This window comes from Cuculus canorus, chromosome 37 (genome assembly GCF_017976375.1).
Source record: "Cuculus canorus isolate bCucCan1 chromosome 37, bCucCan1.pri, whole genome shotgun sequence".
Taxonomy (NCBI): domain Eukaryota; kingdom Metazoa; phylum Chordata; class Aves; order Cuculiformes; family Cuculidae; genus Cuculus; species Cuculus canorus.
Genome location: NC_071437.1, coordinates 1,107,029 through 1,126,996, shown reverse-complemented (window position 1 = coordinate 1,126,996; position 19,968 = coordinate 1,107,029). Strand labels below are relative to the sequence as shown.

At 62.5% G+C, this 19,968-nt stretch overlaps 3 protein-coding genes across 4 annotated transcripts; 1 reads left to right on the top strand and 2 right to left on the bottom strand.

The window, feature by feature from the left end:
* Nucleotides 1-199: 199 nt before the first annotated feature.
* MED29 (mediator complex subunit 29) lies at nucleotides 200-3,055 on the bottom strand. Its single transcript, XM_054052977.1, has 4 exons — nucleotides 2,746-3,055; nucleotides 2,073-2,131; nucleotides 1,174-1,258; nucleotides 200-741 (listed from the first exon to the last, which is right to left on the bottom strand). Exons 1-4 carry the CDS (start codon nucleotides 3,004-3,006, stop codon nucleotides 514-516), a joined length of 633 nt encoding a protein of 210 aa, XP_053908952.1. The 5' UTR covers nucleotides 3,007-3,055; the 3' UTR covers nucleotides 200-513.
* Nucleotides 3,052-12,182, top strand: PAF1 (PAF1 homolog, Paf1/RNA polymerase II complex component). Its single transcript, XM_054052976.1, has 14 exons — nucleotides 3,052-3,173; nucleotides 3,693-3,722; nucleotides 4,512-4,604; nucleotides 5,550-5,671; nucleotides 6,341-6,407; nucleotides 6,511-6,612; nucleotides 7,415-7,520; nucleotides 7,618-7,686; nucleotides 8,347-8,450; nucleotides 8,549-8,665; nucleotides 9,410-9,538; nucleotides 10,250-10,361; nucleotides 10,861-10,948; nucleotides 11,273-12,182. Exons 1-14 carry the CDS (start codon nucleotides 3,124-3,126, stop codon nucleotides 11,689-11,691), a joined length of 1,608 nt encoding a protein of 535 aa, XP_053908951.1. The 5' UTR covers nucleotides 3,052-3,123; the 3' UTR covers nucleotides 11,692-12,182.
* A 212-nt stretch (nucleotides 12,183-12,394) lies between these two features.
* SAMD4B (sterile alpha motif domain containing 4B) lies at nucleotides 12,395-19,924 on the bottom strand. Of its 2 annotated transcripts, XM_054052957.1 has the most exons (12): nucleotides 19,687-19,924; nucleotides 18,318-18,779; nucleotides 17,367-17,627; nucleotides 17,154-17,263; nucleotides 16,851-16,937; nucleotides 15,755-16,004; nucleotides 15,126-15,211; nucleotides 14,913-15,031; nucleotides 14,186-14,396; nucleotides 13,500-13,617; nucleotides 12,864-12,947; nucleotides 12,395-12,617 (listed from the first exon to the last, which is right to left on the bottom strand). In XM_054052957.1, the coding sequence occupies exons 1-12, from the start codon at nucleotides 19,880-19,882 to the stop codon at nucleotides 12,589-12,591; spliced, it is 2,013 nt and encodes a 670-aa protein (XP_053908932.1). In that variant the 5' UTR covers nucleotides 19,883-19,924; the 3' UTR covers nucleotides 12,395-12,588. The 2 variants fall into 2 exon arrangements, with proteins under 2 accessions (XP_053908932.1, XP_053908933.1); XM_054052958.1 differs by lacking the exon at nucleotides 13,500-13,617 and having other exon boundaries at nucleotides 19,687-19,923.
* Nucleotides 19,925-19,968: the final 44 nt, after the last annotated feature.

Here is a 19,968-nt window from a genome sequence, read left to right as displayed (position 1 = left end):
ACCCCTCAGGGCCCCCCTAAAACCCTCAAGGTCCCCTCAAATCCTCAGACACCACCCTAACGGAATAAATACATCTCCATTCATCATATCACTGCACATGGGACTCTAAACCCCCCTTGCCCACCCCCCAAGACCCCCATGGGGGTGTTTTTCAGGGTGTGGGGTCCCCTTAAACCCCTCAGCCCCCCCCCCCCAAATCCTCAGACACGCCCCTAACAGGGAATAAATACATCTCCATTCATCATATCACTGCACACGGCACCCTAAACGCCCTTGCCCATCGCCAGGACCCCCATGGGAGTAATTTCGGGGGTGTGGGGGCCCCCCATAACCCCTCAGGGCCCCCCCAAATCTTCAGACACCCCCTAAGAGGGGATAAATACATCTCCATTCACCGTATCCAAGCTCAGCTCCCTGCAGATAGCACCGGCTCCCCCTAAACCCCCCTTTAACCCCCTTCCACACCAGACCCCACAGGGGTATTTTTTGGGGTGCAGGGCTCCCCTAAAACCATCAGGGCCCCCCCGGGGGGGTAATCTTGCCGGTGATCTTGTTGGCGCCCTCGAGGAGGGCGTTGTGGATGTCTTTGGCGCCGGCGATCTGGGCTTTGATGAGGGGCAGGTACTGGGTGTAGGGCAAGGGGTCCCCCCCGGCCCCCTCCCCTTTCGGCGCAGCCGGAACCAACGCTGGTGCGTGTTTGGCGCTGTCGAAGCTCTGCGAGAGGCACTCATGTGCCAGACGCTGCCGGGGGAGGCCATGGGAGGCATTATTTTGGTGTCTAGAGGAGTCTGAGGGGGATTTGGGGGCGTTTGGGGGGGATTTTGGGGGGTGTGGGGGGCACAGGAGAGGAAAAAAGAGGGTAAAGGTGGGGTCTGAGGAGGCTTGGGGGGGTCTTGAAGAGTTATGGAGGGGTTATGGGGGGGGCAGAGGGGTCTGGGAGGATTTGGGGAGTTCTAGGGGGGATTTGGCCGTGAGGGGGGCACAGGAGAGGAAAAACGGGGGAAAGGTGGGGTCTGAGGGGGTTCGGGGGGTCCTGGAGAGTTGTGGGACGGGTCTCAGGGGTCCCGGGGGGTCTGGAGGCTCCCAGGGGGGTTTTGGTGTCCTGGGGGGGGTCTGGGGGCTCCCTGGGGGGGTCCCTGGGCAGGGGGTTTGGGGAGGCTGGGGGTTCCTCACCAGGCAGAGCTCGAGTTGGTCGCAGAGCGCATAGAACTCCTCGAGGCTCTTATCAAAGCGTTGCAGCGGCCCCTCCGCGCTCTTCCTGCCACGACACGCGGCCTCAGCACTGGGAAGGAACTGGGAGGCTACTGGGAGGGAGGTGGGGGGCACTAGGGGACATTAGGCTGGCCCAGAACGGTAGTAGGGTGTACTGGGATGGCACTAGGCAATATTGGGTGGTACTGGGATGGCACTGGAATGGTACTGGGTAGTACTTGGATGCTACTGGGAGGTACTGATTGGTACTGACAGGCACTGGGATGACACTCAGTGCTATTGGGGGGTACTGGGATGGCACTAGGCAGGACTGGGAGGCACTGGGATGGCACTTAGGGTCGCATGGATGGCACTGGGTCATACTGGGATGGTACCAAAAGCTACTGGGAAGCACTGATTGGTACTAAGAGCACTGGGATAACACTGAGTGCTACTGGGGGGTACTGGGATGGCACTAGGCATGACTGGGAGGCACTGGGACGTAGTGGGATGGCACTGGGACAGCACTAGGCAGTACTGGGAGGCACTGTGATACTGGGATGGCAATAGGATAGCACTAAGCAGTACTGGGAGGCACTGGGAAGTAGTGGGATGGCACTGGGATAGCGCTAAGCAGTACTGGGATGGCGCTGGATAATAATGGGGGGCAGCCGGGGTCACAGGGATGGCATCAAAGGCTACTGGGAGGCACTGAATGATACTGGGGGGGACGATTGGAATGGTGTTGGGGGACACTAGGAAGCACTAGGCAGTACTGGGACAGCATGAGGCAGTACTGGGGGGCACTGGGTGGTAATGGGACAGCACGAGGCAGTACTGGGGGGCACTGGGTGGTACTGGGAGATACTGGGATCACTCACTGCCCATTGTCGATGCTGGAGTTCTGCACCAGGTTCTGCGCCGCCACCTTCATCAGCGTCTGGGGGGACACAGGGATCCCCAAAATCAGAGCACAGGGATGGGGACCCCCCAAAACGGGCTGGGGGGATTTGGGGGGGCTGGGGGCAGATTTGGGGGTCCGGGGGAGAATTTGGGGATTTAGGTACAGATTTCAGGGTTCAAGGGTGGATTTAGGGGGGTTAGGGCTGAATTTGGGGGTTCAGGTACAGATTTTGGGGTTCAAGGGTGGATTTTGAGGGGGCTGGAGGTGGATTTAAGGGGTTGTGGGCTGGATTTGGGGGTGCAGAGTCAGATTGGGGGGGTTTAGGGATGGATTTTGGGGTGCAGGGTCAGATTCTGGAGTCGATTTTCGGCTGTAAGGTCGGGTTTGGGGCAGATTTGGGGGATTTAGGGACGTATTTTGGGGTACGGGGTTGGATTTGGGGGGGTTAGGGCTGGATTTTGGGGTGCGGGGCTGGATTTGGGAGGTTTAGGGATGGATTTTGGGGCACGGGGTCGGATTCTGGAGTCGATTTTGGGGTGTAATGTTAGGTTTGACGCAGATTTGGGGGTGCGGGGTTGGATTTGGGGGGGTTCCGGGATGGCTTTGAGGGTGCGGTGTCGGTCTGGGGATCCCGTTCCGCCCCCCCACACCTGCAGGCTCTCCTTGAGCTGCGGCAGGAGCAGCCGCACGCGCTGCACGGGCTCGAAGTCCTGGGCCTGAGCCGCTCCCGCCACGCCGCCCGCGGGCAGCGCCGAGGCGGGAAGGGCCGGACCGGGCCCCGCGGCGGCGGCGGCGGCGGCGGCGGCGGCAGCAGCAGCGGCAGCAGCAGCCGCGGCGGCGGCGGCTGCAGCTCCAGGCCCGGGAGGAGGCGGCGGCGGCTGCGCCTGTGGCTGAGGCGGCGGCGCCGCCATCTTGGCGCGATCCCGCGCGCCAGAAATGACGGCTCAGCGCCGGAAGTCACGTGACTGCTCCACACCAGAAGTGAGGACGAGAAGAACCGGAAGTACCGGCGCTGCCGGGCCTTAGCCATGGCACCCACTATCCAAACGCAGGCGCAGCGGGAGGAGCCGGGGCACAGGTGCGGGGGAGGGGGCGTGTTATGACGTCAAGATGCGGGGTGTGACGTCACGAGGCGAGTATCCCCTCATGACGTCACGCGCTGTGGCGGGGGGAGGGCCCGCGTGTCCGGTTGCCATCGTGACGTCATTACGGGAGGCCGCGCATCGGTCCGGCCGTGACGTCACGACGAGGGGTGGGATCCGTCTCGTGACATCACGGGCGCCGGAGGGGGGAGGGGTGCAGTGTATCGGGTCGCTGTCGTGACGTCATAAGACCGGGGGGGGCGCTGGGTCCTGCCATGACGTCACAGAGGCCCGGGAGTTCCGCTATGACATCACAGCGTGGGCCGTGTCTTGTGATGTCACTGGGAGCCCTGAATGGGGGTTGTGATGTCATAGTGGGAAAAAGGATTGGGGGTTGTGATGTCATCACGGGGCGTGGAGGCGAGGGGTCACGTGTGACATCATAGCGGGGTGTCATGTGTGAAGTCATGGCTCTGACACCCCCTCCCGTGACATCACACCCTCCCCCCACCCAGGCCCAGCTCTCACCGGACTCTGCCCGAGAGGTGAGGAGGGGGCAAAGGGGGGCCCTGTGTTCCGACCCGCCCTTTGCACCCCCTTTACTCCCCCTCTTTGCCCCCCTTTACACACCCTTCCTCCCCTTTGCCCCCTTTTGCCCCCCCTTTACCCACTCTTTCCCCCCTTTACCCCTCCTTCCTTCCCTTTGCCCCTCTTTGCCACCCTTTGCACCCCTTTGCCCCCCTTCCTCCCCTTTGCTCCCCCTTTTTGCCCCCTTTTTTCCCCACTTTCCCTCATCTTTCTCTTCCCCCCTTTCCCTCTTTTTGCCCCCCCTTTTTTGCCCCCCTTTTTGCCTCCCTTTGCCCCCTTTATCTCCTTTACTCCTTCTTCGCCCCCACTTTCCCCTTCATCTTTCACCCCCTCTTCCCCCCCTTTACCCCCTTTTTGCCTCCCCTTACCCCCCATTTGCCCCCTTTACTCCCCGCTTTGCTCCCCTCTTCCCCCATCTTTTTCCTCCCCCCTTCTCTCCCCTTTGCCCCCTTTCCCCGTCTTTCTCCTCCTCCCTTCCTGCCTTTTGCCCCCCTTCCCCCCCTTTGCCCCTCTTATCCCCTTTACTCCCCCTTTGCCCCCCACTTTCCCCCATCCTTCTCCTCTCCCCCTACCCCCCATTTGCCCCCCCATCTTGCTTACTCCCTGCTGCTTCCAGCCCCCCTTCCTTTCCCCCCAGCCCCATTATATTTGCCCCCCCCCCCCATATTTGCCCCCTCCTATATTTGGGGGCCCCCCCTATATTTGGGGCCCCCTCTGAATCCTCCCTTGTGTTGGGGCCCACCCAGGTCAGGCGTTGTGTGTCGGGTCAAGTACTGCAACAGCCTCCCTGACATCCCCTTCGACCCCAAATTCATCACCTACCCCTTCGACCAGAGCCGGTATGGGGGCGGAACCCAAAAATTGAGAAGGGGGCCCCAAATAGGGAGGGAGGGGCAAAACCAAAGGAGAGGGGGCAGAAAAGCCGAGAGTGGGGAGAACAGAAGACTGCGGGAAAGGGGATCCCTGAGGACAAGGAGAGGGAGATGGGGGGGCATCGACCCCCCACACACTTTGGGAGGGGGGCTGTGAAGGGTCATTTGGGGGGGTATTTTGGGGTGCTCTGTGTGTTTCTGGGGTGTTTGGGGGGTGTGTGGATGTTTTAAGGTATTGGGGGATTAGGGTGTTTTTGAGGGGGATTTTGGGAGGGTTTGAGGTGATTTTAAAGTGGCTTTAGGGGGTTTGGGGGTGTCTTTGGGTGCTGGGGGTGCTTTTGGGGGAATTTTGGGGTATTTGGGGTGATTTTCAGGTGGTTTTAGGGTGTTGGGGGGCATTAGGGATGCGTTTGGGGTGTTTTGGGGCTGTTGGAGTCCCTTGTAGGGGTGTTTTGGGGTGATGCGTGTGGTTTGGGGGTTTTTTTAGGGTGTCTGGGATATTTTGGGGGGTTCTGGGTGTTTTTAGGGGGTATTTGAGGGGGTTGAGGTGATTTTAAGGTGGTTTTAGAGTGTTTGGGGGTGCTTTGGTGGCGCTAAGGTTGGCTTTGGGGCTGTTTGGGGCACTTTTGGGGGTGTTTTTGGGCACTGTGTGTGGTTTTGGGGGGTTCATGGTGTTTGGGGTGATTTTCAGGTGGTTTTAGGGCATTTTGGGGGTGCTATTGGTGTTTAGGGGATATTTGGGAGGGTTGAGATGATTTTAAGGTGGTTTTAAGGCATTTGGGGGTGTTCTGGTGGCGGCAAGTCTGGTTTTGAGGCTGTTTGAGGCACTTTTGGGGTGTTTTGGGGCGCTGTGTTTGGTTTTGGGGGGCTGGGGTGGTTTTTGGGCACTGCCGAGCTCCCCCTTCCCCCCAGGTTTGTGCAGTACAAGGCGACGTCGTTGGAGAAACAGCACAAACACGATCTCCTCACCGAGCCCGACCTTGGCGTCACCATCGACCTCATCAACCCCGACACCTACCGGGGCGACAGTGCGGGTGAGGGGGACCCCAGAACCCCATCAGGAACTGAAACCCCAGGAGGAACCCAAAACCACGGGGACAGACCCCAAAATGGGGCGTCACCATCAACCCCATCAACCCTGGCATCCATCGAGGAGGGAACCAGCAGGGAGGGGGACCCCAAAACCTAGGGAAGGGACTCCAAAACCCCAGGAGGAACCTGAACCCCAGGAGGAACCCAAAACCATGGGGACAGACCCCAAAATGGGGTGTCACCATTGACCCATCGACCCTGATCCCATCAAGGAGAGAGCCAGCAGGGAGGGGGACCCCAAAACCTCGGGAAGGGACCCCAAAACCCCAGGAGGAACCCAAAACCATGGGGACAGACCCCAAAATGGGGTGTCACCATCAACCCCATCAACCCTGCATCCATCAAGGAGAGAGCCAGCAGGGAGGGGGACTCCAAAAACCCATGAAGGGACCCCAAAACCTGGGAAGGAGACCCCAAAACCCTGAGGAGGGGTCCCAAAACCAGGAGGGGCCCCCAAAATGGAAGACGATCGCAAATGTGGGAGGCAATCCGAAAGCAAATGGGGAGCCCAAAAGCAGGGGGGAACCCTGAAATGGGGGGGACCCCAAAACTCGGCGGGGGGGCATCTAGAGTTGGAGGAGGACCCCAAAATCCTCCTTTTCCCCCTGCAGTGTTGTTGGACCCTGCGGATGAGAAGCTGTTGGAGGAGGAGATCCAGGCACCCACCAGCTCCAAGAGGTAATGGGGACCCCTTTGTCCCCCCAAAATGGAGCTGTCAGGGATCAAACAGTCCCCCAAAAACCTGCCCCCCCCCCCAAATCCTCTCCCTGTGCCCCCCAAGATCGCAGCAACACGCTAAGGTGGTGCCATGGATGCGGAAAACCGAGTACATCTCCACCGAGTTCAACCGCTACGGAGTCTCCAACGAGAAACCCGAGGTCAAGTGAGTCCGGGAGGGGCCCAGGGGACCCCCCAGGACCATCTAGGGACTCCCTTGGTTATCTGGGACCCCCCCAAACCACCTCAGCACCCCAAAAACCACACAAAGCCCTCCAAAACACTCTCCTAGCTCCCAAAACCACACGCAACACCCCAAAACCCCCTCAAAAGCCAGCGAAGCCCCCCCAAACAACCCCCAAAATTCCCTCAGAGCCCCCCAAACCACGCAGAACACCGTAAAGCACCCCAAAACTCCCCCAAAATTGCACCCAGCACCCCAAGAAACACACAAAAGCCCCCTCCAAGTGCAGAAAACTACATGACACTCTAAAACCCCCTCAAAACCCACCAACCCCCCCCAAAACTCCAAGTCCCCCAAAAAACACTCAACACTCTCAACCCCCCCCAAAATACACCAAACACCCCAAAACTGCCCCAAACCCACACCCAGCACCCCCAAAACCACACAAAGGCCCCCTCCAAGCCCTCGAAAACCACACACGACACCCCAACACCCCCTCAAAAGCCACCAAACATCCCAAAAGTCCTTCAAAGCCCCCCAAACCATACTCAACACTCTCAACCCCCCAAAACACCCCAAATACCCCTGAACTCTCCCAAAACCACACCTAACACCCCCCAAAACCACACAAAGCCCCCCCAGCCCCCTCAAAAGACCCTCCAAGCCCCCAAAACCACACACCCCAGCACCCCAAAACCCCGTCAAAAGCCACCAAACCCCCCCAAAGCCTCCCCAGAACCCCCAAATACCCCAAAACGCGCCCCTGCCCCCCCTGTTCTGGCAGGATCGGGGTCTCGGTGAAGCAGCAGTTCACCGAGGAGGAGATCTACAAGGATCGCGACAGCCAGATTGCTGCCATCGAGAAGACATTCGAGGATGCCCAGAAAGCGGTGAGGGTTTTTTGGGGCCCCCTCCAGATATTTTGGGGGGTCCCCAAGATTCTCGGGGGTGTTTCAGAGCCCTGAGGGTCTGTTTTTTGCACCCCAGATCACTCAGCACTACAGCAAACCCCGCGTCACCCCCGTCGAGGTGATGCCAGTCTTCCCTGACTTCAAGGTAAAATGAGAGGGGGCACCCCAAAATCTGACCCCCCCAGGGGCAGAACAGGGGGTTTTGAGGGCTGGGGGAGGGGATTGGCCCCCCTACACCCCCTTCCTGTGCCCCCACACTCTGTTTTTTTGCCTTCATATGCTCTTTTTTACCTCCTTTTTCCCTTCCATTTCCGCCTACCCACCATTTCTGCCCTTCCTGTCCCCATTTTTTTGTCCCATGCCCCCTTTTAACCCCCCTCACCCCCTTTTTGCCACCCTGCACCCCTTTTTACCCCATCATTACTCCTCTACATGTTTTCATTCCTTACACCTCTTTTTTGTGCTGTTTTCCCCGTTTTTTTCACTATTTCTCAACGCTTTTGCTCTGTTGCCCCTTTTTACCCTCTTTTTGCCCCTCCATATTCCCTTTTGCCTCCCCTTTCGCCCTCCTTATTGCTCCTCCATACCCTCTTTTGGCCCCTCTACACCCCCTCTCCCTCCTTTTTCCCCCTTCCTTCACCCCATTTTGACCCCCTGCCCCTTTTTATCCCCTTTTACCCCCCTTTTTGCCCTCCTTACCCCCTTTTGCCCTCTTTCTTGCCCTTCCACACCCTCTTTCAACCCCTCTACACCCCCTTTTCACCCCTTCCCCCCCCACCGCATTTTGCCCCCCCCACTCCCCCAGATGTGGATCAACCCTTGTGCCCAAGTGATCTTCGACTCGGACCCTGCGCCCAAGGACACGAGCGGCGCGGCCGCCTTGGAAATGATGTCCCAGGCCATGATCCGGTATTTGAGCTTTAAGGGGGGGGGGGGTCCCCCACTTTTTTTGGGGTTCTATATTCCCTTTGCCCCCCCTTGCCCCATTAACCCCTTCCTGCCTGTAGGGGGATGATGGATGAAGAAGGGAACCAGTTCGTGGCTTATTTCCTCCCCGTGGAGGAGACGCTGCGCAAGCGGAAGCGTGACCTGGAGGAGGAGATGGATTACGCGCCCGAGGATGTGTAAGGGGAGGCCCTATAGATCTGGGGTGGGGGCTACAGATCGGGGGTGAGGGTGCTTATAGAGCTGGAGCAGCTTTATGGGGTTGGGGGGGGTCTTATATATCTACAGAGATCCTATAGATGGGGGGGGGTATGTAGTTGGAGGGGCCCTATAGGGCTGAAAAGGGGCTCCATATACCTAGAGGGGCCCTATAGGTCTGGGAGGGGGGATCCATATACCTGGAGGAGCCCTATAGGGCTGAAAAGGGGCTCCATATACCTAGAGGGGCCCTATAGGTCTGGGAGGGGGGATCCATATACCTGGAGGAGCCCTATAGGGCTGGGGGGGTCTCATATATCTGGAAGGGCCCTATAGGGCTGGGGGGTTCTCATATATGGGGGGGGGCTGTAGGGCTGGGGTGGGGTCCCATATATCCATGGGGGTCCTACAACTCTGGGGGGGTGGAGCTGTAGGGCTGGAGGAGCCCCATAGAGCTGGGGGTCCTATAAACCTGGAAGGGCCCTATAGGGCTGGGGGTGGGTCCCATATATCTACAGGAATCCTACACACCTGGGGGGTGGGCTGTAGGGCTGGAAGAGCCCTATAGGGCCGAGGGGAGTCCCATATACTTAGAGAAGGGGCCTATAGGGCTGGGGGGGGCCTAAGCCTGGGGGGGGGTGTCTCTGTAGCTCAGAGGGTCCCATTGAGGTTTGGAGGGGTCTGGGGGGGCCCGAGGGCTCCTGTGATGCCCCCATTCTCCCCAGTTATGACTACAAGATTGCACGTGAGTACAACTGGAATGTGAAAAACAAAGCCAGTAAAGGCTATGAAGAGAACTATTTCTTCATCTTCCGTGAGGGAGATGGCGTCTACTACAACGAACTGGAGACCCGGTGAGACTGGGAGGCACTGGGAGGGGAGAGGGGTCACTGGGAGGGACTGGAGGGGAATGACGGGGGGACTGGGGAACTGCAGGAAGGACTGGGGGCAACTGGAGGGATGGTGGGGGGCACTGAGAGAGGACTGGGAGGGGATTGGGGAGGAACGGGGAGGGACTAGGGGGGCACTGGGAGGGGAGAGGGGTCACTGGGAGGGACTGGAGGAGAATGATGGAGGGACTGGGGAACTCCAAGAGGGACTAAGGGCGACTGGAGGGATGGTGGGGGGCACTGGGAGGGGAGAGGGGTCACTGGGAAGGACTGGAGAAGAATGACGGGGGACTGGGGAACTCCAAGAGGGAGTAAGGGTGAGTGGGGGGATGGTGGGAGGCACTGGGAGAGCACTGGGAGGCAACTGGGGAGACTGGGAAGGGATTAGGAAGCAGTGGGAGAGACTCGAGGGGACTGAGAGGGGATTGGGATGAACTGGGAGCACTGGGAGGTGCTGGGGGGCACTGAGAGGAGATTGGGGAGGAACCGGGAGTGACTCGGAGGGGGGACTGAGAGGGGACTGGGGAGAACTGGGAGAGAGTGGAGGGAACTGAGAGGGATTGGGGGGGAACTGGGTGCACTGGGAGGGACTCAGGGAGGACCGAGAGGGACCAGGGGCTCGCCGTGGGTCTGGGGAGTCTCCCCAAGACCTGACCCCCCCTTTGCCCCCTCCAGGGTGCGGCTGAGCAAGCGTCGGGCGCGGGGCGGGGCGGGAGCACCATCGGGGACCAACGCGGTACTGGTGGTGAAACACCGTGAGATGAACGAGAAGGAGCTCGAGGCGCAGGTAACGACCCCCCTACGGCACAGCTTCCCCCGCCAAGACCTCCCCCCTTACAATCACAGATACCCCAAGGGACCCCTGCCATCACAGACCCCCACCCCGGGACACCCCCACATCACAGACTCCCCTACAGATGCCCCCTAAGGGTCCCCCCCCTAATCGCAGACACCCAAAGGGACCCCCTCTTGCATTACAGACACACACACCCCCGAGAACCCCCCCCCCCAATCACAGACTCCCCCCTACAGACCCCCTCCCCCCATTTGTGACCCCCCCTTCATCACAGACCACCCCAGGACCACCCCCACAATCACAGACACACACTCTCCTCCATCACAGATCCCTCCTCGGGACCGGCCCCCCCCCCCCCCCCATTACAGACCCCGCCTACAAAAGCCCCCAGGACACTCCCCCCCCCAACACAGACACCCCAAGGGACCCCCCCACATCACAGACCCCCTACAGCTCCCCCTTCACAAAGACCCCCATTTTCCCCCCCCAGGAGGCGCGTCGGGCGCAGTTGGAGAACCACGAGCCCGAGGAGGAGGAGGAGGAGGAGGCAGAGCCCGAGAGAGGGGCGGGCGCCTCGGGTAGGGGGGGACTTTACCGGGGTGGGGGGGGGGCTCCCATATGTCTGGGGGGGCTCTGCTGGGGGGGCGGTCCTGTGTGGTTGGGGGGGTCCTTGGGGTGGGCTCTTTTGGATCTGGGAGGGCACTTTTGGGGCTGGGGGGGCCTGGAGGGGGCTAGAGGGGGTTCTTGGAGGGTGGGGGCACTTTTTGGTCGGGGGTGGTTTCCTTGGAGGGGGAGGAGGGGGGTCCTGTGGGTCTGGGAGGGGTCCCTGTACCCCAGGGTGGGGGGGGAGAAGGGGGGGGCTCAGAGCTTTTTCCCTTCCCCCCCCCCCCCCAAAAAAAAAGACGAGGAGCGCGAGAAGGGGAGCGAGAGCGAGGGGGGAGCAAGCGGCGCCGAGGACGAGGAGGAAGAAGACGAGGCCGAAGGCTCCGGCGGCAGCAGCAGCGATGGGGGGGGCTCGGCCCGCAGCGAGGAAGAAGAAGAGGAAGAGGAAACACGGGGGGGTCAGCGCCGGGGAGCAGCAGGGGGCGACGCAGCTCGAGCTGCCCGCGACCAGGAGGAAATCTTTGGCAGCGACAACGACGAGGAGGAAGAGGAAGAAGAAGAGGAAGAGGAAGGGGGGGAGGAAGGCTCCGAGGGGGGGGGCAGCGAGGCGGGGCCCCCCCGAAGCCCCCGGCTCAGCCCCAGCGACGAGGAAGAAGAGGAAGAGGAAGAAGAGGAGGAAGAAAGCGGCAGCAATGCCTCCGACTCCTCCAGCGACTGATGGGGGGAGGGAAGCACCAAAATTTGGGACTTTGGGGCAAAAAAACCCACCAATTTGGAGGAAAAACACACTGTTTGGGGGCAAAATCATGGGAATTTGGGACTTTGGGGGGAAAAAAACACCAATTTGGGGGCAAAACCTGCCATTTTGGGGCAAAATCACAGGAATTTGGGTCTTTGGGAGCAAAAACTCACCATTTGGGGCAGAATCGTGGGAATGTGGGATTTTGGGGGCAAACCCCCACCAATTTTGGGGAAAAAACCACCATTTTGGGAAAAACTCATGGGAATTTGGTGGCAAAAAATCACCAATTTGGGATTTTGGTGAAATCCCAGACGTTTGGGGTAGGATTTTCAGATTTTGGGGTTTGGTGGGGGGATTTTGGGGCAAAACCTACAGGATTTGGTCCGGAGGGTGGAATTTTGGGGCAAAACCAGGGGCTTTTGGGTTTTTGTGTCTCTTTAATCCCGTTGTCATGGTTACCAGCCATAGTCATAACAAAAGTTATTCATAATAAAATGTATCTAAAATAACGATTCTATCGCGGGGGGGGGGGGAGGGGGAAGGGGGGGGGCTACGGGGGGGGAGGAGCTGTACCGAGGAGGGGGGACCGGGGGGGGGAGAGGAGCAGCGCAACCCCCCCCCAAGCCCTGCCCCCCCCAATAATATTAATTATGATAACAAGAAACCTGTGGGGGGGGAAGGGGGGCTTAAAATGCAACCGATTCCCCCCCCCAGTAGTGTAACACACACCCCCCCCGGGGGGGGAGGAAGGAAGGGGGGGATCCCCCTGATTTTTTTGATGGGGGGGCGGCAGGGAGGGTTATTTTCCCCCCATGCACCCCCCAAAGGTGTTTTTGGGGTGTCCCCCCCCACCCCAAGGGGAGGGCAGCGCCATCAGATGGTGGAGGTCTTGTCTGTTCCGTCTGGGAGGGGCACAAGGGGGGGGGCGTCAGGGAGAGGGGGGAAATGACCCCATAACTCCCCCGTGCACCCCAAATCCCCCCCTCGTGTCTCCCCCCTCCAGCACCATAGACCCACCATAGCCCCCCATAACCCCCCAGTACATGCTCAGTCCCCCCCTGCCCCACAGCCCCCTCCCCCTAAGACCCCCCCATCCCACATCACCGCCCCCAATCCCCCCGCCATGAATGCTCAGTGTCCCCCCGTACCTCCCAGCGCGTGCTCGGTCATGCTCAGGCACAGCGACTCCAGCGTGGGGTTGATCTCCAGGTCGGTGCCGGGGAGGGGGCACTCTGGGGGGGGGCACACAGTGAGGGGAGGCACACAGTGAGGGGAGGGCCCCTCAGACCCCTGACACCACCCCCCAGACCCCCGATACCCTCCCCAAACCACCCAGGGGGGCTCCAACAACCCCCCCCAATACCCTGAGGGAAGATGAGCAGGTCCCCACCTCCCCCCACTTTCTGCCCCCCTATTCCCTGTTTTGGGGACCCTCTTCCATTTTTGCCCCCCCTCTCCCTTTCCACCCCCCCATTCCCTGTTTTGGGGACCCCCTTCTCTTTTTAACCCCCTCCCCCTTTCCACCCCCCCATTCCCTGTTTTGGGGACCCCCTCCCAGCTGTCCCCCTCCACTCTGTCTTAAAGGACCCCTCTACACTTTGGGGACCCTCCCAGGCTTCGGGCCCCCCCTCTTATTTTTGAGGACCCCCACTTTGCCCCCCCCGCCCTGGGGAAGGTGAGCAGCGCACAGGGCGCACCTTCTTCCTGACCCCCCCCTATTCTGCCTTATGGGACACCCCCATGCTTTAGGGACCCCCCCCAGGCTTTGGGGACCCCCCCTTTACCCTGGGGGAAGGCGAGCAGCGCCGGGGGCGAGGGGTGAACAGGCAGCGAGTGTGTGCGCTGCACAGCGCTGCGGCTCCCGGGGGCCCCCCCAGACCCCCCTGCGCCAAACCACAGGCTCTGAGGTGGGGGGGAACAACAAGGGGGGGGGGGTCAGGGGGGGCTGCACCCCAAAAATGGACACCCCCCACCCTGGGGAGCCCAGAGAAGAGCCACTATCCCCCCCAACCCATTCACTCAGATCCATCCCGAGACCCCCCCTAAATCCCCCCTGAGACCCCCCCATAACCCCCCCACACCCCCCAAGAGCCCCCCTAAATCCCCATAGACCCTCCCGAACCTCAATCTGTCCCACTCACTCTCCAAAATCCCCATGGACACCTCCTCCCAGGACCCCCTCCCTCCCCAAATGCCCCCCCGACTCCCATAGCCCCCCCCCCCAGGACCCACCCAATTCCTCCCCATCCCCAGACCCATAGGGATCCACAAAGACCCCCCTCACAGCCCCATAGGGACCCACAGAGACCCATAGGGACCCCCCACCAGCCCCACAGGGACCCATAGAGACCACCCCAGACCCATAGAGAAGCCCCAGACCCACAGGGACCCCCCTGACCCATAGGGACACATAGAACCCCCCAACACCCATAGAGACCCCCCAGCCAATCCCCCACTCCCCCATCCTCACCTGCCGTCCCTGCGCGCCAAGGGGGGGAGCCCCACCACCGAGGGGGGGCCTCGGAGCCGGCGCCCCCCCCGCCGTGGGTCCCAGCAGCCCCAAGCGGGCAGGGGGGGGCAGCGGGCGGGGGGGCAAAGGGAAGGGGCGCTGCCCCCCCCGCCGCCCCCCCGCCCCCCCCACAGAGCCAGCTATGGGGAGCGAGTTGGAGCCGAATGCCCACCTGGCGGGGGGGGAAAAGAAGAATGAGGGGGAGGCACAGGGGGGAACACCTACTCCCCAAGAGCCCCCCTCAAACCTAGAGCCCCACAGGCCCCCCTCCCATCACCCCCAGGACCCCCCCAGCCGCCCCTTAGAGTGCCCCCATCCACCCGATCCTCCTATTAGCACCTTCTGGACCCTCCTAGCCCCCCCCCTCCCCGGAACCCCCATTTGGCACCTTCTGCTCCCCCCCCGCCCCCGAACTCCCCCCCCCCATCCACCTGATCCCCCTTTTAGCACCATCTGGACCCCCCCAAACTCCCCCCCCATCCACGTGATCCCCCTTTAGCACCTTTTGTGCCCCCCCACGCCGACCCCTCCAACCCCTTCTCTGTCCCCCCCGATTCCCCCCTTTAGGACTTCCTGGACACCTCCCAGTCCTTCCCCACGCCCCCGATCCCTCTTTTAGCACCTTCTGCCCCCCTCAGACCCTTCCCACCCCCTTTTTGTCCCCCCGCTCCCCCCCCTCGCCCCCTACCCTTTTGGGGGGCGGTAGCCCGGGCCGTCGAGCAGCCCCTTCTTGGGGAAGGCGCGGAGCAGCTTCAGCACTTGCTGCTTCCAAGACAGAAGCCTCTTCTTCTGCGTCTCCGTGAACGCCTGAGAGAAAACGGGTGAGTGGGGGGGCCATCCAGAGCCCCGCCCCCCCGCCCCAAAATGCCCCCCCCCCGTGTCGTCCCCCCCCGGCCCCCACCTCGTGGCTCAGGCACTTCTCGAGGAGCTGGAGGTAACTGGTGATGTTCTCCTCGTCCGGACGCGACACCAGGAGCTGCGTGCACACTGTGGGGTGGGGGTCAGCCAGCGCCCCCCCAAGAACCCCCCCAGCGCTCCAAGACCCCCCCAAGACCTCCCTAGAATCCCAGGACTCCCCTCTAAACCACGAGCCCCCAGGATACCAGGAGCTGCAGGCATGCTGCGGGGTGGTGGGGGGGGGTGTCAGTCTCCTCCGCCACCTCAGGAACCCCTCTGAGAACGCCCCCCAACACCCCCCAACACCCCCCTCCAAACCATGAGCCTCAGGACACCAGGAGCTGCTTGGGGGGGGCAGAAAGAGTCAGGAACCACCCCCATCACCCTAATCCCCTCCCCTGACCCTCCCATATCATCATAATGCCCCTCCCAGGATCCCCCATCCCCCTAATCCCCCCCCTCAACCCCCTCAGGTTCACCTCATTCCCCTAATCCCCCCCAGCCCCTCCCATATCACCATAATGCCTCCTCTCCAGAACCCCCATCCTCCTCATCCCCCCCTAAACCCCCCCATCACCCCCAGGCCCCCCTCATACCACCCTAATCCGCCCCTCCCCGATTTGGGGGTCCCACCTTTGCCCATGACGCGGGTGAACTGCCCCGGGATGTCACCGTCAGGGACGGGGGCCGCGGGGGCTTCTGTGTCGCCGGTGCCGGGGTGGGGGGCGAAGGCGTCAGCGGGGGGGGGTGCGGGGGGGGCCCCATCGGGGGGGCCGGGGGTGGGGGGCGCGGCCGGGGGGGGCCGAAACGCCTTGATGGGGGTTGCCAAGATCTGTTGGAGCTCCTGCAGTGCCGACCACAGGTTCCCCCCCTCCAGGATGTCCTGGCGGGGACAACTGGGGTCAGGGGAACACTGTGGGGGGGACAGGGACCCCCAGAGGGGACACGTGGGGTTCAGGGGGACACGGAGACCCCCAGAGGGAACATGGAGGGGGGCAACAGGCAAGGTTAGAGGGACACCGGGGGGGACATGAGGGGGGACAGGGATCCCCAGAGGAGACACGGGGGGGTTAGAGGGACACGGGGACCCCCAGAGGGGACATGGGGGGCAACAGGGGGAGTCAGGGGGACACGGAGACCCCGAGAGGGGACATAGGAGGCAAAAGGCGGAGTTACGGAGACACCAGGGGAGACATGAGGGGGAACAGGAATCCCCCCAGAAGGAAAATGGAGGGGCAATGCAGGGTCAGAGGGACACAGGGACCAGAAGGAACAGGGGGACCCCTAGATGGGGACAAGCAGAACCCCAGAGAGAACACGGGGGGACAACAAGGGGGGTCAGGGAGACATGGAGACCCCCAGAGAGAACATCGGGGGAGACGGGGAGGTCAGGAACCCCCAGAGATGACATAAGGGGGACATGGTGGGGGTCAGGGGAACATGGGAAACCCCGGATGGGCTATGGGGACCCCCAGAGGGGACATACCGGGGGGCATGGGGGTGTCAAGGGGACACAGGGACCCCCAGAGGGGACATGGGGGGGGATACAGGGGCCCCCCCAGAGCCCTGGGAATGGGGGGGGGGGTGGGTAGGGGGGCGCCCTTGGCTGGAGGTACAGTGACAGCAGGGGGAGGGGTGGGGGTGACAGAGTGACGTGGGGGGAGGGGTCCTGTGCCCCCCCACCCCAGGGGACACAGGGATGGACGCGAGGACAGACACGGGGACGCACCTTCTCCAGCGCGCGCAGCACGCTCGGCCGCTCCCGCAGCTTCTGGATGCTGAGGGCGATCTTGTGCCGCGCACCCTTGGTGACATTCTGGGGGGGGACAGCGGCGTCACGGGGGCGGGACAGGACACGGACAGACGGGGGGGTGACAGGGACATTGGGGGGGTGACAGGGACATTGGGGAAGTGACAGAGAGCAACTTGAGGTGCTGCTCAGCGTCATCGTCTCCTTGTAAGCCACTCATGGCAAAATTGAGGGTTGTCCCCTCATTCGGGGGGGTGACAGGGACATGGGGGGGTGACGCACCTGTGACTCCAGGTGTCGCTCCGTCAGCGTCATCATCTCCTCGTAGCTCATCTGGGAGAAGAGCGCTGCGTACTTGTGGAGCCGTAGGCTCTTCAGCCACGAGGGGACATCTGGGGGGGGACAAGGGGGCACAGAGGGGGTGGCAGTCAGGTGACAGCCCCCGTCCCCTTTTAAGCCCCCCCCCCCCCCATTATTCCCCCTCCCTTTTCCCACCTTTCATGCCGCTTCCATCCTCCTGGAAGCTGTTACGGCCGCCAGGTGTCTCCTCCGTCTGCTCGCTGCCCGAAGAGGCCACGCTGCTTTGGGGGGACAGCGGCGCGTGGTCCCCAAAAGGTGGGGGACGTGGGGGCGCGGGGGGATCCTCACCGACCACTGCCCCCCCCGACCAATCGCTGCCCACCCCTCCTCCTCCTCCTTGGGGGCTGCCGGGCAGCAGCGACAGCGGGCGCTTCAGGGGGCTCGGCTGCAGCAAGGCTGGGGGGAAAATGGGGGGGTCTCAGGGATTTGGGACCCCCCCCAAGCCCCCCAGCTGCCCCCCCTCAACCTCCATAGCCCCCCAGTTGCTCCCAGATACCCCCACTGCAACCCCCAGAGCCCCTCAGGTGACCCCCGACTGCCCTTCAGGGGCTGCCGCACAGCAGCTTCAAAGGGCTGGGGGCGAAAGATGGGGGGGGGAGTTGCCCCCCAACTGTCCCTAGGGCCCCCCCAGCCCCCCAAAACTCTTTCTGGTCCTTCCAGACCCCTCCCAGCCCCCTCAAATCCCTCCTTGCCCTCCCTGATCCCCCCAGCCCCCTCTCTATCCCCCCCAAACCCGTCCCCAACCTCCCCACTGCCCCCCACCCCCCGGCTGTTCCCTGACCCCCACCCCCCTAAAACACCTCCACGTCCTCCCAGTCCCCCCCCAAACCTCTCCTTGTCCCCCCAAACCCCTCTTTGCCCTCCCTGATGCCCCCCAGCCCCCTCTCTGGCCCCCAAACCCCTCCTTGTCCCCCCAAACCCCTCTTTGCCCTCCCTGATGCCCCCCAGCCCCCTCTCTGCCCCCCCAAACCCCTCCTTGTCCCCCCCAAACCCCTGACGCCCTCCCTGACGCGCCCAGCCCCCCTCTCTATCCCCCCCAAACCCCTCCCCAGCCCCTCCGTTCCGTTACCCACCCCTCGCACTCACCTGCTCCCCCCAGGCCGTTCCCGCTGCTGGAGGGCTGAAAAGCCCCCGCGTGCCCGTTCTCCCGTGGGGCCGCTTCACCCCACGCTGTGGCCCCCAACTCGGAAGCCGCCTCCGGCCATTCGTGAGGAGGGGGCGGCCGTCGCGGGGCCTCGGGAGGTCGGGGAGGCCGTGGGGGTTGCGAGGAAGCCCCAGTAGCCAATCTCTCTTCTAAGTGGCCCAACCAAAGGGCGAGGGCGCTGCGGTCGTCCAGCGTGGTGGCAGGATGGATGAGGGCATAGGAGAGAAGCTGTCGACTTTCCTCCACACACCGGTTGCTCTCGATGGCGTCCGCCAACACTTTCTGCAAACGCTTCATGTATTCGGCCTTGGCCGCCGCGTTGCCCGGTTGAAGCAGCGGCAAGTGGGCCAACAGCAGGGCTACCGCGGCCTCCGCCGGCTCCTGTGGCCACTGGCTGATGGCGGCTGGCGAGAAAAAGAGAGAATGAGGGGTCAGCATGGAAGTGTGGGGCGGGGGGGGAGTATCATAGGGAATGGGCTTGTTGCGGGGAGAGGGAAAGGGAGGGGAGAGGGGAGGGGGAAGAGGGGAGCCCCCCAAGACACCCCCTCCCCAGACACCACCTGTCCAACCAGGGAGCCCCTTTCATCCATCTGGGGGCCTCTTGGAGACCCCAAGCCTCCCCCCCGGGGAACCCCCAGAGCCCCTTGCCCACCTGGGGAGCCCCATAGAGACCCCCTGTCAACTTGGGGTGCCCCTTCGTCCACACAGGGAGCCCCCCAACTCCCCTGAGGAGCCCCTAGAGCCCCCTCCTCCATCCAGGGAGGCTCTCTGAGCTCCCCAACCCCCCACAGAGATCCCCTGTCCACCTGGGGAGCCCCATAGGGACCCCCTGTCTAATTGGGGTACCCTTTCATCCACACAGGGAGGACCCCACCTCCCCTGAGGAGCCCCCTAAAGCCCCCTCCTCCATCCAGGGAGGATCTCTGAGCCCCCAACCCTCCAGAGCCCCCCTGTCCACCTGGGGAGCCCCATAGGGACTCCCTGTCCACTTGGGGCACCCATTCATTCACACAGAAAGCCCCCCAAAACCCTCTCCTCCACCTAGGGAGTCTCTTCGGCCCCCGCAAACCCCAGTGGCGAGCCCCATAGGGACCCCTCGTCCACTTGGGGCACCCCTCCATCCACACAGGGAGCCCCCCAAAAATCTCTCCTCCATCCAGGGAGCCCCCCAACCCCCCTGAGGAGCCCCACTGTCCACTTGTGGCGCTCCTTCATCCACACACGGAGCCCCCGAACTCTCCTGAGGAGCCCCCCCTAGAGCCCCTTCCTCCATGGAGGGAGCCCCTTGGAGCCCCCTCCCCGGGCACTGACCGGCGCTGTTGGCCTCGGCCTCCAGGAGGTGGATGTCGGCGCAGTCGGCCAGCGAGTGCTCGAGGCAGAGCTGCAGGAACCGGGCCTGCGTACGGGTGACGCGCTTGAGCAGTGAGAGCAGAGCCACCGTCTGCTCACATTCATTCCAGCCCTTGAACCAACCGGCCACGATTCCCACCTGGTCCCGGAACATCATGACGGGAACACGAAAAAGAGGGGGGGGGGGGGGGGGGCGGGAGTACAGCCGTGCCCCCCACCCCCCTCACATGGTGCAGGAAAGCG